General features: G+C 44.0%; 1 protein-coding gene across 1 annotated transcript in view; it reads right to left on the bottom strand.

Moving 5' to 3' along the window:
* PTPN13 (protein tyrosine phosphatase non-receptor type 13) overlaps positions 1-17,613 on the bottom strand; it is a gene marked incomplete at its 3' end in the record, with an annotated part of 651,945 nt that overhangs the window by 348,999 nt on the left and 285,333 nt on the right. The window contains 1 exon segment of the mRNA XM_030190609.1: positions 1,199-1,294. Within this exon segment, the coding sequence (XP_030046469.1) occupies positions 1,199-1,294 (96 nt within the window).

Here is a 17,613-nt window from a genome sequence, read left to right as displayed (position 1 = left end):
TGTGAAGATAATGCTATTCTTTTCTCCTCAGCAAGCAGGTGTCTCCTCTACTTTATTGTAATTGTGCAGTTGCTTCAGTTGGTCCTTCTGGGCTTGCAGAGACATCCTCCAATAATGCATGCAGTCAGCCCAATTATGCTCTGAGTACAGATAGATCCAGAATCTGGAGTATCAAAGTTCTGGATCTTTTTCCCACACTGAAGACAAGCCTGGAACCCTTAGTTCATCTAGGCCATTTTACAGAAGAAAACAAGCTACACAAATTAAGTAAGAATACAACAAAAAACACTTCAACAGAGTATCCATTCATCAGAGCAGAGAGAAACAAAACTGAGGTCTTGAACAGAATGTTAAAAATAGGAAGAGCCATGCATGCTGAAAACTTTACATTTAGTTTTGAGCTCTGGGAAAGCTATTCCTATCTGGCACAATATACGATGATATCACCCACTTGTGTGCCAAACCCAAGTCTGCTTGTCAAAAGGAAAATATATTTTTCATTATCCGAATTCACTTTAAGTGCAGCAGAAAAGTGAAATGTGCGTGTTGATTTTTACAAAAACTGCTGTTGAAGTATTAAACTGCCAATTGTGCACTAATGCTATTATTGAAGTGAGTTCTATTATTATGAAACAAAGACTCTCTTCTGTCAGCTTTCAATACTTTTGAACAGCTCAGGATAGCATAAAATCAAAGCATTCTGCAAAACTTTTCTCTAAGTTTATCTTTGCATTACTAAAACTCTCCATTGCTCTAGTAGTTCAATATTTAAGGTGTGATTCGCTATGCTTTCCCCCTATAGACACTGAATACAGGAGAAAAGCCTTGGTACATCAAGGCCTTAGGGGCTAATTCTATAAGGAGCCACTTTGTTGTAGGTGGCAAGAAAGCACATAAGGGGTGGTATTTTAGTCGTTTATATGCATAATTGCCCTCTTATTGGGACTAGAGGAAAAATATGCACCATGATTTGAGGGTATGTTGCCAGTGTGCACATGCATGGGCAGAGTTTGGACAAACATGGGTGGGAACACAAAGTATGTAAGTTACAGGATACTATAAATTTACATGCCTGTATGCCTTCACGGCTTTACTGTTCTGTCATAAAATTGCCCCCAATTTCTTTAAAATCCATTAAATCTCACATTAGGTGCTTCCACATTTTCCAAGTGTGTCGAACAATTACTGAATTTCTTACCTTGTCTACAATCAGGATCAGAAGAAATAACAGTTGGACTTTCACTGGTGCTGCTATAGGCATCGCTGTGGGAAGATCTGTGCACTCGTGTAGGTTCTAAAATAGTTTAAAAGGGGGGGAGTGGGATTACAAAACCAGTTTCAATAGGAAAACACCACCCAAAATTCAACTCCCGCTGTGGTGAAAGATGTAAGTAACCAAAGCATTGCTTGGCCAGTGGCTTATTATTTTCTGGGACATTGTGCATCAGATCCTCTCTCCTTATGCTTTTCAGACAGACCCTAGCAGAAGTGGTAATGTGACTGTGGCAGAGTATGATCATTAACCACAGCAACACAACCAGTCCCACAAATGACAATGAAATGGCATTAAGATGAGGTGCCAGAGACATGACTCTGTCTTAATATGGTTACCACAAGATTTTGAGACACAAAAATGGACTGAAAAAAAAAAAGCAAGTTAATTACCGAAATGAGTCAGATCACTAGGACCCAGAACAGATTCATGATGTATTTCATTGTTATCTGTTTTTGTTTTTTTTTGGTACAGTAGCTAAGTTACCTGTTAACAATAAAACATAAGATAATTAAATAGACAGCCCAGGTGAGCCTTGCAATCCAAATCCAATCTAAGCCTAAATGGATAAAATCTGTAGGATGCTGAAACTCTAGCAAATAATATACTTTTATAACTGTGTTTACATAGGTAAATATTCATCATATGATAGTACAAAACAATTGCATAAGGTGAGATGGTTATGAAAGCACAAGCATGGATACTATGAAAAGAAATTAGAGACTATCAGCGTAACTATGCAATGGAATAAATTATGAGCACTACATTTATCAATTATGTTTAAGCACTACTTAGCAACACCTTAAATAATGTATTGTCTGTTTAGAAACACATTTGTCCACAAACCAAAGTCCAAATCTAAGACCTTGAACTTATCCTTATGTTGTTATATATTGAAGCAGAATTTAGAACACCTAGTCAGTACGTTGCATTTAGATATTCATTTCTCATTTATCTTAGGACAGGATATGCTGATATACGGCCTGTTCTGAAATACATGGGAAATTGATGTCCAAGTGCTGGCTATATCCAACATGAACATCCATTTTACAAACTGAAATGTCCAAATTATGAACAGGGCAAAACAATGGCCATGGACATCATTGTAGCAACATAGGCACGTCCATATTAGAACATGGCCACAAAGATATCCACGTGGAGAAGTAGTCTAATAGTAAGAGCAGCCAAGAGAACCAGAGGATGTAGATTTGAATCCCACTATGGCTCTGTGAAATTTTTTTTTTTTTTTTTAACTGTGAGCCCTCCAGGGACTGAAAAATACTTACCCTGACTTCCTCCAGTGGACAGCTGCTCAATTAGAGCATTTTTCTGTAACCTGGACATGCCAGGTCTAAACACATATGTCCATTTGTTTGGACACAGATGTCATTCCCCATCTGAAATTAGAGTTGGGCATCCATATTTTGGTACCGCCCTGGTCCCACCAAAAACATACCCAGACCATGCCCTTTACTTTGATTCACTAGGTACGTTAGCCATTCTCTCCTTCTCCTTTGTATAGGTAGAAAGGATGCAGAGGGGTCTCAACTCTCTTAACACCCAATAGGTCATCAATTATAATTTGTTCTGGTTCCTGTGAACTTCCACTTCACTCCTTACACTTGGTTATAGCAGTCTGGTTGACACAGCAAGTAGGCTCCCTATTGCTAGGACCTATATTGTTAAGGCTTTGGCTGGAAGGCTCTCCCCTAATAGCAAGGATCGATGGCTAGGGAGAATCAGAAAAAAAAACCAATGATATAGTTGCAGTAGGGAGTCACTATTTTATAGTCAGAGGAGGTTTCCTGCTGCCACCAGATCCTCCCAGTGATTACACTAGACATTCCTATGTCCTTTCAGCTTCTGTCCCTGTCCAACCCCAGTCTGTCTGTCTACTACTGAGGTCAGAGCAGAAGAATTATTCTAGTGGTTTAAAGTAGAGGCACTGGGAATTCAAGCAAGCATCCCATACTACAGAATTCACAAAGTCCCTGCATGTGTATCTCTGTTGTCTGTTCTGTTTGTGTCTATGTGGGGTAGTTTGCAGGGATACTTGTGAGAGAGCAGAGACAGTATGCAAGGTGGTGATGCAGTAGCAGGGATATCTTTTGAGGGTGGGGTAATTTTTGGGGTCTTGGGGCAGTTGCAGGGGGATAGTTTGTGTGAGGGGGGATAGATTTTGGGGATGGAACAGTTTAGGGAGTTGAGAAAGAGAATAGGAAGAAGCATTTTAAATGGTGCAATTTGTATGTAAGTTTCTATGCCATAGAAGCTGAAACTCATCCCATAGAAATGCAAAGAGCCATTTTTGTTTGGGGGGGGGGGGCATTTCCTGGAGTCCCCCAGTCAGATCAGGCTCAATTCTGAACTCAATGGAGTAGATATTCAGCCAGCGGCGGTCAACATTTTGCCGACTGTTACTGGCTTTATTCCCAGATATTCAATGCGGGGCCATGTTCTGGCTCAGCCACTGAATATCCGGGCATACACAGCCAGCTAAAACATAACTGGTTAAGTATGATATTCCGCATGTAACCAGTCACGATGAACCGCATAAAACTAAGTTACTTACTTGTAGAAAGTGTTCTCCAAGGACAGTAGGCATATATTCACACATGTGGGAAATGTCATGAAGCCCGGTGCGGACGCTGTCAAGTGCACCGTCACTCTCAATCTTTAAGGCAGTGCTCCCACCGCACATGCATGGGTGCATTCTTGCCTGGTACTCAAGCACAGGATCAACAGTACGAGGTTCTTTCTCCTTTTTCAATTTGAAAGGTATGGCTTGAGCTACCTCACGGACAAAGCCAAGAAAAAATATACTCTTTGGAAGAGATCTTCATCTCTCAGATGGCAAAGAAGGATCAGATGGAATGACATGGGATTCCTCAGCTGAGAAGTCCTGTGAGCCTTAATCCATCTCCAGGTCTGGGTTCGACTCTTCAAAGCACTGCTCATGGAAAGTGCATGGCGCAGAGTGTTGACTTCAGCATCGACTCTGCGTCGAGGCAGATGAGTCTCCGAAGTTAGAGAAAGTTCCTCTGGTGATGTCAATGCATGAATCAGTCGGGTTCATGCTGCATCAGATAGTCGACACCAAGGCGACATGCAAGACCTCTCCTGTGACTGTCTCTCTGATATACTGATAGGCTAGGCTGAGGCTGGCACAAGCAACCTGTAAGGCTGTATAAATTGCGAATGCAGTAGCCCTGAAAGTTCTTCCTTGAGCATAGCTCAGATCTCCTCATGAAGAGTAGGCATCGGTACTGGCTGAGAAAACAGTGTGGACACATCCTGAATTATAGCCTGTGTAGGCATAGGAGATCTTGAAGACCTCCACGGCTCTCAGTAAGAAATAAGCTGGAGGAGGAGAGCAATCACTGCAGCATGGACACTTCCCATGAATTGAGGATGCTGATACAGGGGAGGTATAAGCCAAGTGCCTGGAAGGAGAACGATGGTGATGCTTCTTAGATCCCTTGATGCACGCAGGACTTATAACAAGGATGTAAAGTCCTTACAGATATGCGGTATCGAGTAAGATGTTGGGACCTTCTCGATGCTGCATCAGTGCACTCGATGTCGATGCTGACGCAGCTTCTACTCAATGAGGATACTGATATTGATGTAGAACCAAACAGTTTTGCATGCTGGACTCTGTGGGCTTTAACGGTCCTCGCTTGCCTGTAAAAGCAGAGGCTACAATATATGCCCCGGTGCTAAGGACTCAAGCACTGAATATATCAGTTATGGGGGTCTGTGCTATTGCACTGAGTACACTTCTTAAAGCCATTCAGCACCCTCTTTGACATGGAGGGAAAAACGGCTGACACTAGGTCAAAAGGCTCTTTGACCTGGAGAGCTGGAGTAGTCGCATACTCAAAAATAGTTGATGCTGCCCAGGCAAAAGAAGGGCTTAGAGGCCCAAAAAGGCTGAAAGTTGAAAAATAAAAATAATTGAAAAAAAATGTATAAATTTGAACTTAAAACTGAAAAAAGGAAGAATATGAAGAAAAAATATCCCAAAAAAGGGAGGAACCAAAAAGGCAAACGTTTGATGCGCCGAGGAGAGATTAAAACGTCAACCTCTCTGCTCCGCTGGTCCCACACTAGAGCGTCAGGCAGGAAAGCACCCATGCGTGCGTGGTGGGGGCACTGCCTCAAAGATTTAAAGTGACAGTGCATATGGGAATGTCCACCCCAGACTCCATGGATGACATAACCACATGTGAGAATATACCTGCTTGTCCTCGGAGAAAGATAGAGCAGTGTTTTATGCAGTCGGTTATCTTAGAAAGGTACAGGCTAAATACTGGCATTTAACTGGCTGAATGCCAACTCCACCCCCGGAACATCCACGTGGTAGCTGATTTTGGCTTAGGCACTAACTGGCCATTTTCAGCAGCACTATCTGGTTGTGCCACACTGAATATGCCAGGTTAGCTCCTGATAAGCAATTTAAATGGTCAAGAGCCATTTCTGGCCATTTCAATCACTTTGAATATTGACCTCAATGAGTCTTTTTAGAGGGTTTTCCTGCATGTCAAGTTTCATTTCATTCTCTTAAATTTTCAGAGCATTATTTTTTCCTCTAGATAAACACCAGACAGACAGACATTCTTGACCCCTTTTGTATAATTCTTTCCAATTTCCATTGGGTTGGAAAGAATATAGAGTCAATGATCTCATCAAGTGTGAACATTGGCTTTATAATTTGTTTATAAGGGTCTTTTTATTTAAATAATTGATAGGGTGGATGCAAATGGGAAACTAGATTCAGAATTTTAAATGGCATGTAGTATCACTAAAGTTTCCAGGATTAAAACCTAGGGCTCTATTTACTACGCCACGCTGTATGCACGCTATTGCGCTAATGCTAGAAACACCCATAGGAATACCTGTGGAAAATTCACAGGTCAGCATTAAACCAGAAAGGTAGGAGAGCATCAATGCCTATTTTAAATAAAAGTCAACATGCATAATTCATTAAGGCACAATGCATATGCAAATTATGGGCCCTGTTTACTAAGGCACAGTAGTGTTGTTAACGCGCCTACAATTAGCGTGCGCACTAACTGTGTAGGCGCCTATAGGCGTACATGGTTAATGAGCGTTAAAGAGGCTAATGCGCCTATAACGTGGCTTAGTAAACAGGGCCCTACATCTGTGATTGTCTGCCGTTGTACAATAACCGGTTATGTTGATGTTGGTTAGCTGCGTAAGTATTTAACTAGCTATATATATAACCTGTTATATATTTAACCAGTTTTTAAAAGTAATAATAAAGAGCAAAGTCTCAAAAATATAAAAATATATATTTAAAAAAATATATACACACATTTGTGCTGATTTTTTTTTTTAAGGGGCACGTTTGTGCCAGAGAGTGGGCTTTCCTGCTCTAACCAGTTAGCGCATCTATATTACCATGCACTAAATGGTTAGCACACAGATAATGCAGGAACCCTTACCACCTAACAAAATAGGAGGCAGTAAGTGATCCTGCAGTAATTTCTAAAAATGGCTGTGTGCTAAAGGAAACATTAGTTCATGGCCGTTATTACAAAATTGGGTTTTTTAGAGTCAGCGGTACAAATGGCTTTAGCGTGTGGGAAAGACCCATATAAAGGTGCGATAAGACCTATTTTTACTGTAGCTTAGTAAACGCATCCCTTTGTGAGCTAGCTGTAAGGCAAAATATTTCATTCTGTTCAGTTTCCCGTATCACTCGTAGGAAGTTTCCATTTTGATTTGTTTAGCGTTTTTTAAACTTTTCATTTCAGAAGACTATTTGTGAACTATATGCAGAATTGAAAAATAGTAAACACTTCAAAGAGAGCACACTATTCGCAGAGAGTGTGTACTCTTCATGACATGAAAACACCCCTACATTTTGGGATTTTTTTTCCTGTCATGTTGGGCTAAAGACTACACAAAACACTGTCATTTCAAACAAATGCACATCCCTAGAGTTAGCTGGCTAAACCTCTCCTTTTGAAAACTTCTCCCCCAACTACCCCTACAACAAGAGGCTAATTATCCCCCACCTAAATTCACAAGGTGGCTAAACTTAACCATTGAAACTCTGAGAAGTCCTAGGGATGGAAAAAAAAGTTAGCAAGCTAGTGTTACTTTTCAGGGATAGACAATTTAACTTAGGACATGTAGCATTTAGTGCACTCTAATGTGCATTAGCGAATATTAAGCTTTAGTAAAAGGACCTCATATTTTATATCTAAGGGCCATATACTTAGTGCATGCTAATGTCCATTAGCACATACTAACCTTTAGTAAACGGGACCCTTAAGTAGCTAAAACTAGGTCCACAGCTACTGTGACTTATCTAATTGGATATTCATGTACTCCTGGGCAAACCTCTCACCCCCATCAGCACAATTCTCTTCTACCTTCCCCTAACTGACCATCCAGCTTATTTTCGAAAGTGATGGGCGCCCATATTTCGACCCAAATCGGGAGATGGGCGCCCATCTCGCAAAGGCGCCCAAATCGGTATAATCGAAAGCCAATTTTGGGCGCCTTCAACTGCAGTCTGTCGCAGAAACGGCCAAAGTTGACGGGGGTGTGTCATAGGCGTGGTGAAGGCGGGACTGGGGCGTGGTTATCGGCCGAGGCGAGATGGGCGCCTTCGGCCGATAATGGAAAAAAAAGGGTGTTTTTAGCGCAAATTTAGGTCACTTTTTTGGACCCTTTTTTTTTCACGAACAAGTCCCAAAAAAGTGCCCAAAATGAGACCACCGGATGGAATCGGGCATGACCTCCCCTGACTCCCCCAGTGGTCACTAACCCACTCCCACAAAAAAAAAAAAAGACCTTTAAAAACTTTTTTCCCAGCCTGTATGCCAGCCTCAAATGTCATACCCAGCTCCATCACAGCAGTATCTATGTCCCTGGAGCAGTTGTTAGTAGGTGCAGTGGACTTTAGGCAGGTGGACCCAGGCCCATCCCCCCCCCCCCCACCTATTACACTTGTGCTGGTAAATGGGAGCGCTCCAAACTGCCCCCAAAACCCACTGTACCCACACCTAGGTGTCCCCCTTCAGCCATAAGTGCTATGGTAATGGTGTAGAGTTGTGGGCAGTGGGTTTTGGGGGGGATTTGGGGGGGGGCTCAGCACACAAGGGAAGGGAGCTATGGACTTGGGAGGTATTTTAATTTTTTTTTAATTGTTACAAGTGCCCCCTAGGGTGCCCGGTTGGTGTCCTGGCATGTGAGGAGGACCAGTGCACTACGAATCCTGGCCCCTCCAACAACCAAATGCCTTGGATTTGGTCGTTTTTGAGCTGGGCGCCTTCGGTTTCCACTATCGCTGAAAAACAATATCGCCCAGCTCAAATCGGCACAAATCCGATGCATCTGCCCAGCACAAACCGTATTATCCCCCCAAAAAATGGACACCCATCTTTTTCGAAAATATGGTCTGTCCCGCCCCTTCACGTACCTGTACTCAGAGATAGATGCAGGGGCGTATCTGGACTCCGGCGGTAGGGGGGGCCAGAGCCAGAGGGAGGGGGCACATTTTAGCGCGCCCCCCCCCCCCGCCGCCGCCGCCGCCGCCGAGCCCCCACCGCCACCAATGACTTAGTCTCTCCACCCCCCTCCCGCCGCCAACCCTCCCCCGCTGCCGTTCTTACTTTTGCTGGCGGGGGACCCCAACCCCCGCCAGCCGAGGTCTGCTTCCACCTGCCGCTGCCTTCAAACCTTCTTCTTCAGCCGGCGGGGGACCCCAAACCCCCGCCAGCCGCCCCGCGCTGTTTAAAATTCATCTTCGGCCTCCGTGGCCGTGCTGCTGGGATAGGCGGCGCTGTTGAAATCCACTTCGGAGTCTGACGTCGCAGCACGTACAACGTACAACGACGTCAGACTCCGAAGTGGATTTCAACAGCGCCGCCTATCCCAGCAGCACGGCCACGGAGGCCGAAGATGAATTTTAAACAGCGCGGGGCGGCTGGCGGGGGTTTGGGGTCCCCCGCCGGCTGAAGAAGAAGTTTTGAAGGCAGCGGCAGGTGGAAGCAGACCTCGGCTGGCGGGGGTTGGGGTCCCCCGCCAGCAAAAGTAAGAACGGGCACGGGGGAGGGTTGATGGCGGTAGGGGGGGCCAGGGCAAAATCTGCGGGGGCCCAGGCCCCTGAGGCCCCACGCAGATACGCCCCTGGATAGATGTCCATGGAGATGGGCGTTCGCGTTCGATTATGCCCCTCCATGCCAACCTCTGACAACCATTATGGTTTCTCCATTCCTCTCTCCTTCCCCTCCTCCCTCCAAAGCAAATTACTCTATATTCAGTATCTCTTTCTCAACTCCACAAGATGACAGCCAAGAAGTGTTGGCTCAGGTGCTTTGAAAATGAATGTAGAGCTAGCATAGGCCTTGCAGAGCAGTCAGAAATGGATGGATAAGCATCTGGTATTCCTCCTGCCAGGCTCTGGAGGAAGGATCAAGAGGACAATGAGAAGAATGGAGAGGCTTTACCGGTAACTTTGTGGGAGATCGACATTTGTGCACTTGTCCACTAATCTCACTTGTCTGTTGAAAGTGACAGCCCAATTCAAATACTGTCCCGCTTACCTCTTTAAAATTTTGTCAAGTGATTTGAACCATTCATGTAGGCAGGGCCGGTCTTAACAATCGCAAGGCCCTGAACAGACCAATTTCATGGGTCCCCCTCCCTCCCCTAGCTCTGCCCCACCTAGCTCCGCCCCTTATTAACAAGATGTGTTTCAATTTTTTTTTTATTTCAAATTAAGACAAATCAAGCAAAACTTGTACCGAAAACTAATTCAAATAAGCACAATGCTATCACAGGAAACCTTTGGGTTTAAAAAGCAAAACCATGTACATGTAAGGACTGGATAAATGAATTAAAACAAATGCCCTTAATATGAAATACTTGGTAGCACTAATGAAACAGTGATTGAATATTCACATAGCAAGCAGCCTGAGCCAACAGATTTATTTTCCACTGAACATAATTAACTTTGTATGAACTTGGCTGCTAATAGTGTGTTGAACTGGACAATGTTGGCACATTTAGACTGACTGGACAGTACTGCACAAAAGAAACCTTTCCCTCATTATTCAATACCTTCCCTGTGATATATAGTAGTAATAAAAAAAAGGTGCATTTTTATAATATACCACTGCATCGCACAAAGTAAAAGGAGCAAGTTCCCATATGCCATCTTTTTTTTTCTTTTGATGTAGGCACAGGAAAAAAGAAATGTTAAATGCTCCCAGGTTTCAACCTAATTCATGTTTAATGTGGGATATAAATGCCATAAATAAGTAAATAGATAGATAGAAACACTGAATGTTGAGCACTTGATTCTCATAACATTATGTCTGTTTAGTGGCCCTTTTACCAGGAGAAAAAAAATCTCTGCATGAATATAACAGTACTAGGGTGTACCTTTAACCAGACCATCCAAATGACACACTGATTACGATTTATAACAAATTACTATGCTACCTATAAAAAGTTATTCCGTTATGATACATCCTGTGTGTACAATCCGTATGCACAAGCAGAATGTTTGAAAATCTAAGTGAGATTAAATAAAAATTCCACCAACAATAAAGAAAGACAACATGGATGTAGCAGCTCATACATAGGTTTGCTTGCTTAGTTTGAGTGCACAGGAATTCGGCTGTGCGAATAAGGGGAAAAGTACCCTTCCTTCCTCCCACCCACATATATATTCCAGACCTCCTCCCCGCTCCCCCGAGCCGCAGGGTGCCTTCTCGGCACCTACGTGAAGACAACCCGGTGGTCTAGTGGATTCTTCTGGGCAGGAAAGATCCCCAGTCATTTCTACCTGCTGCCGCATCTTCTTTAAAATGGCTGCTGAGCCTTTCAATGGCGGCCTCGCAAGACTTCAGCGAAAGTCTCATGAGGCTGCTGCTGGAAGTCTTGGCAGCCATTTTTAAAAACCAATGCGGCAGCAAGAGGGTCAGCGGTAGCGGGCAGGAAAGACTGGGGATCTTTCCTGCCCCAAAAAATCCACTAGACTACCAGGGTGACTTGAGGTATGTGCCAGGAGAGCACCCTGCAGCTCGGGGGAGGAGAAGCAAAAATTAGATTGCCATACATTCCCCCCGCTCTCATGCAGCTCTCTAAACAGGAGAGGAGACTGCAATAGCAGGGAGTGGAAGGGAGATGCCAAGGCCACTGTGGGGCCCCTGGGAGTGCAAGCCTCTGTGCGAACGCCTCAGTAGCGAGGCCGCCACTGGAAGTCTTGGCAACCATTTTTAGAAAGTGATGCGGCAGCAAAAGGGTCTGCGGCACTGGGCAGGAAAGACAGGGAATCTTTCCTATCCCAAAGAATCCACTAGACCACCAGGGTGCTTCAGGTATGTGCCAGGAGGGCACCCTGAGGCTTGGGAGAGGAGAGGCAAAGCTTAGAACACCATGCATGCTCCCCACTCCCATGCAGCTTTCTAAACAGGAGAGGAGACGGCAATAGCAGGGAGCGGGAGGGAGATGCCAAGGCCACCGTGGGGCCCCTAGGAGCACGAGGCCCTGTGCAACCGCCCCTGTCGTCCCTGCCTAAGACCAACCCCTCTCAAATCAACGCAGGACAGCTGAATAGAATAATATTTTATATTTACTCTTACAGCCTTGTCTATATACCTCTCTTCACTACTTCCAAAAGTGCCATGGTCCTACCCCACTGCTGCTCCTGTAATACAAGGGTGTGCAATCTGTGGCCCGCCATTTAATTTTATGCAGCCCCAAAGACCATGGGATGTATACACAGAAAACATCATTAACTAGAGTTTTGGTGACTTTTAAATACTGTATTTCACAAATATTTTCAGAATAACCACTCTAGCAGCTTGTTTCCATCATTTTTAGTTACATTTTTAATGATTTATTTATCATACGACATCTACGGTGCTCTATGCATTTCCAGTTCCAACATTACATAAAGTTGCAGCCTGCTAGGGGTAGTACTGCCATTCATATGGCCCTCTGTGTATAAAGATTGCCCAACCCTGCTATAATATCTTGAGCTCATTCTTTACCACACTGACTTAGTTCCTAGCCAGGATATTTGGCCCCAGGTAGCATATGTTGTCAGCCTTCCTGCCATTCAACAAAAAGCACTGATGAAAGGAAAGCACAGAAAAATGGAAATATTTTTACCTGTCATGTTTATCATGTTTGAGGTAAATAAGAGAGATATGTATCAAATTCTGTTCCTTGGCTGACCTAATTTACCATCACCTTGTCTGTAGTTGTATTGGATTTTTCATTCTATTTCTCAGTGGCCCCACCCTGCATTCACATAACTTTTCAAAAACATCGCCTTTGGAAAATCACCTCAGAAACAAACTCATATTGTTACTAGCAAACATTAGCAGTTGTTTTCAGGTGTGCAAGTTGTAAATTGGAAAGACATGATTTTAAATGCTCTTAATTGTAAAACAAACTCTTTAACAAAATGCAATTTATGAAAGTAAAGATATGCAAGCCCAGACAAGTAAAAGACAACAAGAACCTCCCATCCAGTTGCATCAAGAGGTATTAAAGAACCACATTTGTCTTACGCAGAACATATGACTCAAAGTACAGAAAGACTGGTTTTCAAAAATAACAGTATGTTGTATAATCGCTGGCTCTGAGGAAGAAAAAAAAGAGAGAATGAGTATAGATCTGTGAATGTGTCAGTGAGAGCATGTAATAGTGTTTGCCCATACGAGGAAGAGTGTATGTAGAATAGAACGGAAAATACAGGAGGCAAAGCGAACATATGGATGCTGAGGAAAAAAGGGATGACTTTTCCAAGAGATAAGGATCAAATTTAATTCAGATTTAAATGGTTCAGTTGAGGCACAATATACTTCAGTGGTGTAAAGTGGCAGGCCTTCATTGGCAATACATACCAGAGATAATTAAAACTTGCGATATGATGCGTCCTCTAAACCATATGATCCCAACAAGCGGTACATGTACCCCAAGGGGTATGTGGGACATCCATAGGGGGTATGTGGTACCCAATGTCCAACTGCTGCCTTTCCACCACTTCCTCCCACCACTTGCACCATCTCTGCCACCACTTGCTCGCCAGCCTGGCTGCAGCTTTCCCATGTCAGTAGTGACAAGAAATGATGGAAACTGTGTCTTTCCCTGCTGCCTACCCATTCACTCATCCACTGCCTGACACTGTGGCTCCATGCAAACCAAAATGAGGCACAGGGCCATAACCATGTGAGTGCCGTTGGTGGCTCATACTTGTCCTGCCTCCTGTGATATAACTTCCTGTTTTGGAGGGGCAGGACGGGCAACAGCCACCATTGGCATGCACAAGGTTATAGTCCCAAACCTCATTTTGGTTTGCTCATGGCCACGATGTGGGGAGGCAACGGCTGAGTGAATGATTAAGCGGCAGAGAAGGGAAGATGCGGCTTCCATTTCTTCTTGCCACTGTAGACAGGGGAAAGCAGCAGCCCGAAAGACGAGCAAGTGGCGGCACGGAGGGGAAGGCAGTGGTGGAGGGAACGGGTCAGTGAAGGAATGAGTGACTGGGTAGGATGAGGGAAAGAGAGAGAGAGGGGGCAATGATGGTAGTAGAAGTACATATGTACATAAGTATTGCCATACTCGGAAAGACCAAAGGTCCATCAAGCCCAGCATCCTGTTTCCAACAGTGGCAAATCCAGATCACAAATACCTGGATTGGACAAAGAGAGGGAAATGGGTGATGGTGGTGGTTGATTGAGGGGGGCTAGAGAGAGAAAACTGGATGGAGTGAGGGAAAGAGATGAGGTGAAACTGAATTGTAAGGGACTGGAGGAAAGAGAGCCAAGAAAATGATGGAGGGGAGAGAGACGGAGGGGTGATACTAGATGTGAGAGAAAGAGAAAAAAAACTGTGGCAATGTTGGATGGTGGGAGGAAAGAGAGATGGGGCAACACTGGATGATGGCAGGAGAGACAGAGGGGCAGTGCTAAATGGGGGGGGGGGGAGGGCTGATTTTGGATAGTGGGGAGACAGAGAGGAGATGCTGCATGGTGGGGGGGGGGGGGGGGAGAGAGGAGATACTGCATGGCTGAGAGGAGGTACATAGAGAGGAGATGCTCCATGGTTGGGGGGGGGGGGGTGGTGAGAGACACAGAGAGGGGAAATATTGGGAAGAGGGAAAGACAGGGTTACAAAAAAGAGAGATGGATGATGGACATAGAGAGAGAAGAAATGTCAAGTGGACAGAAGAGCCTGGAAAGAAAGTTAAGAGAAGACAGAGCTAAGCTTAGACCAGATACTGGGACTGTGATTAGAAAAATAAAATGGCCAGACAACAAAGATAGAAAAAGTAATTTTATTTTCTATTTTATGTTAGTTTTTGGAATGTTCATTTGCTAGAGCTGATCAGAGCTCAGGGGTACTCAGGTGAAATTTCTTTGACTTAGGGGGTACTTGGCTTGAAGAAGTTGGGAAACACTGCTCTAAACTGGCTTTGTTATCAGTATTTGCAGAATGTATTTCCTGGGGGTTGCCAAGGGGTAGAAAGTAATTTGCCAATCCCTTTCTCCTATGTGGAGGATAATTTTATAATTGGCCACCTACATTTCATGTGCCGGAAGGCGCCCGTTTGTCTTTATAAAATACTAGCATAAATCCTGTAGAGATCACACCTGCTTGAAAGCAGGTGTATATGTTCACATGTCGATTACTGAAGTACATGCATAAATTAAGGTATTTTGTAACCTAGGTGTGTATATAACAACTCTATCAATGGCCACCCAGACCACTCTCAGCAATGCCTACTATAAAGGCTTGTGTGTACATGCCATCATTTGTATTTTTATGACTGGTGGTATTTTAAAAGATGCATTTTATATGCTTATATGTGTCCATCTCTGGGAAAAGGTGGCTAAAGCCACCAGAAACAGAACACAAAAAAAGAAGTTCTGTGGTTGGGAGGCAGGGACAGTGCTGGGCAGACTTATACAGTCTGTGCCAGAGCCGGTGGTGGGAGGCAGGGCTGGTGGTGGGAGGCGGGGATAGTGCTGGGCAGACTTATACGGTCTGTGCCAGAGCCGGTGGTTGGGAGGAGGGGCTGGTGGTTGGGAGGTGGGGATAGTGCTGGGCAGACTTATACGGTCTGTGCCCTGAAGAGCACAGGTACAAATCAAAGTAGGGTATGCACAAAAAGTAGCACATATGAGTTATCTTGTTGGGCAGACTGGATGGACCGTGCAGGTCTTTTTCTGCCGTCATCTACTATATTACTATGTTAGAGCAAACAATTTGTGATACAACAGCCCAAACCCGACCCTTTATGTGAAAAAAGAAAAAAAGTTACAGAAGTTCAAATATGTAACTTTTTCAGACTGCTTATGAACTTATGACATGAAAAATCAGCCACTTTCAACAAAATCCTAACATACATATAGCAAACCAAACATACAACAGTAGGACTGATTCAAACTGTTTGAAGTGGAGTGGAGGAGTAGCCTAGTGGTTAGTGCAGCGGACTCTGATCCTGGGGAACTGGGTTCAATTCCCACTGCAGCTCCTTGTGACTCTGGGCAAGTCACTTAACCCTCCATTGTCCCAGGTACAAATAAGTACCTGTATATAATATGTAAACCGCTTTGAATGTAGTTGGAAAAACCACAGAAAGGAGGTATACAAGTCCCATTCCCATACATAGAAACCACAGCTCAGGCACATGCAATCTAATCTAATACAGACATTTGTTAACCGACTATTCCAAATAGGTCCTAAGCAGTATACAGCGGTAAAAAATAAAAAAGCTACAGCATACAACATGGTTTCAGTACAAACTTACAGCAATTTTCAAAAAGCATTCTCTAACAAAAATGTATTTAAAAGAAGTGTTTAAAGTTTTTCCAAAAGACTGTAAGAAGCTTCTGACTTAACTTCTAGAGGCAAGAAGTTCCAAATAGAAGTGGCTTGAAAAGAAAAGGAATTATCCAATTGTCTCTTGGATAAAAACACCTTTTACCAAAAGATAGTAAACAGTGATCACTGGCTCTATAGGTGCACTTTGATAATGGTCTGTTCAGTAAGTCATATAAAAGGGATACAGCTTGCCCAAAAAGAGATTTATATAACAGACAAGAAATTTTATGTGAAATTCTAGCTTTTAATGGCAACCAATGAAATCTGAGAAACAGAGGTATAACCCTATCACACTTGTTATATTTGAAAAATCAATTTCACAGTGGTGTTTTGCAAAACACAGACAAATACAGAACAAGGGATCACAATTTAGAAATAGAAATATAAAGACAAAACCTCAACTTAGAATCCTAACAGGCTTATTTTCGAAAGAGAAGGGCGCCCATCTTCTGAAACTGGAAGTGCTGACCCAGCACCGCTAAATCTGAGAAATCTGTGATGGGGCTGCCAAATGGGAATGTGTAGGTAAGCTTCCCTCAAATCGAGAGCCGTCAAAAACTCGCCTGGTTGAACAGCAGCAATAACTGCCCTTCATGTCTCCATGCGGAAGTGACAAACCCGCAAAAACTGGTTTACTTTTCTGAGATCGAGAATAGGCCGAAAAGCCCCTCCCTTCTTTGGAACCACAAAGAAGATGGAATACCAACCTGTGCGCCTTTCGAGAGGAGGAACAGGCACGATAGCCCCTATCCTTAGCAGGTCTCGCAAACACTGCAGAACCGCTGTCCTCATGGCCCACAGTACACAGCGGGACTACTGACGTCGGTGCCGGGCAAGATGGTGGAGGCTATTATTAAGAATAAAATTGCAGAGCATATACAAAAACATGGACTGATGAGACAAAGTCAGCACGGATTTAGTGAAGGGAAGTCTTGCCTCACCAATCTAATGCATTTTTTTGAGGGGGTAAGCAAACATGTGGACAATGGGGAGCCGGTTGATATTGTATATCTGGATTTTCAGAAGGCGTTTGACAAAGTGCCGCACGAAAGACTCCTGAAGAAATTGCAGAGTCATGGAATCGGAGGTAGGGTATTATTATGGATTAAGAACTGGTTGAAAGATAGGAAGCAGAGAGTAGGATTGCGTGGCCAGTATTCTCAGTGGAGGAGGGTAGTTAGTGGGGTCCCGCAGGGGTCTGTGCTGGGTCCGTTGCTTTTAATGTATTTATAAATGACCTAGAGATGGGAATAACTAGTGAGGTAATTAAATTCGCCGATGACACAAAATTATTCAGGGTCGTCAAGTCGCAGGAGGAATGTGAACGATTACAGGAGGACCTTGCGAGACTGGGAGAATGGGCGTGCAAGTGGCAGATGAAGTTCAATGTTGACAAGTGCAAAGTGATGCATGTGGGTAAGAGGAACCCGAATTATAGCTACGTCTTGCAAGGTTCC

Source organism: Microcaecilia unicolor, chromosome 2 (assembly GCF_901765095.1).
Source record: "Microcaecilia unicolor chromosome 2, aMicUni1.1, whole genome shotgun sequence".
Classification (NCBI taxonomy): Eukaryota; Metazoa; Chordata; class Amphibia; order Gymnophiona; family Siphonopidae; genus Microcaecilia; species Microcaecilia unicolor.
This window is presented reverse-complemented; position numbering and strand designations above follow the sequence as displayed.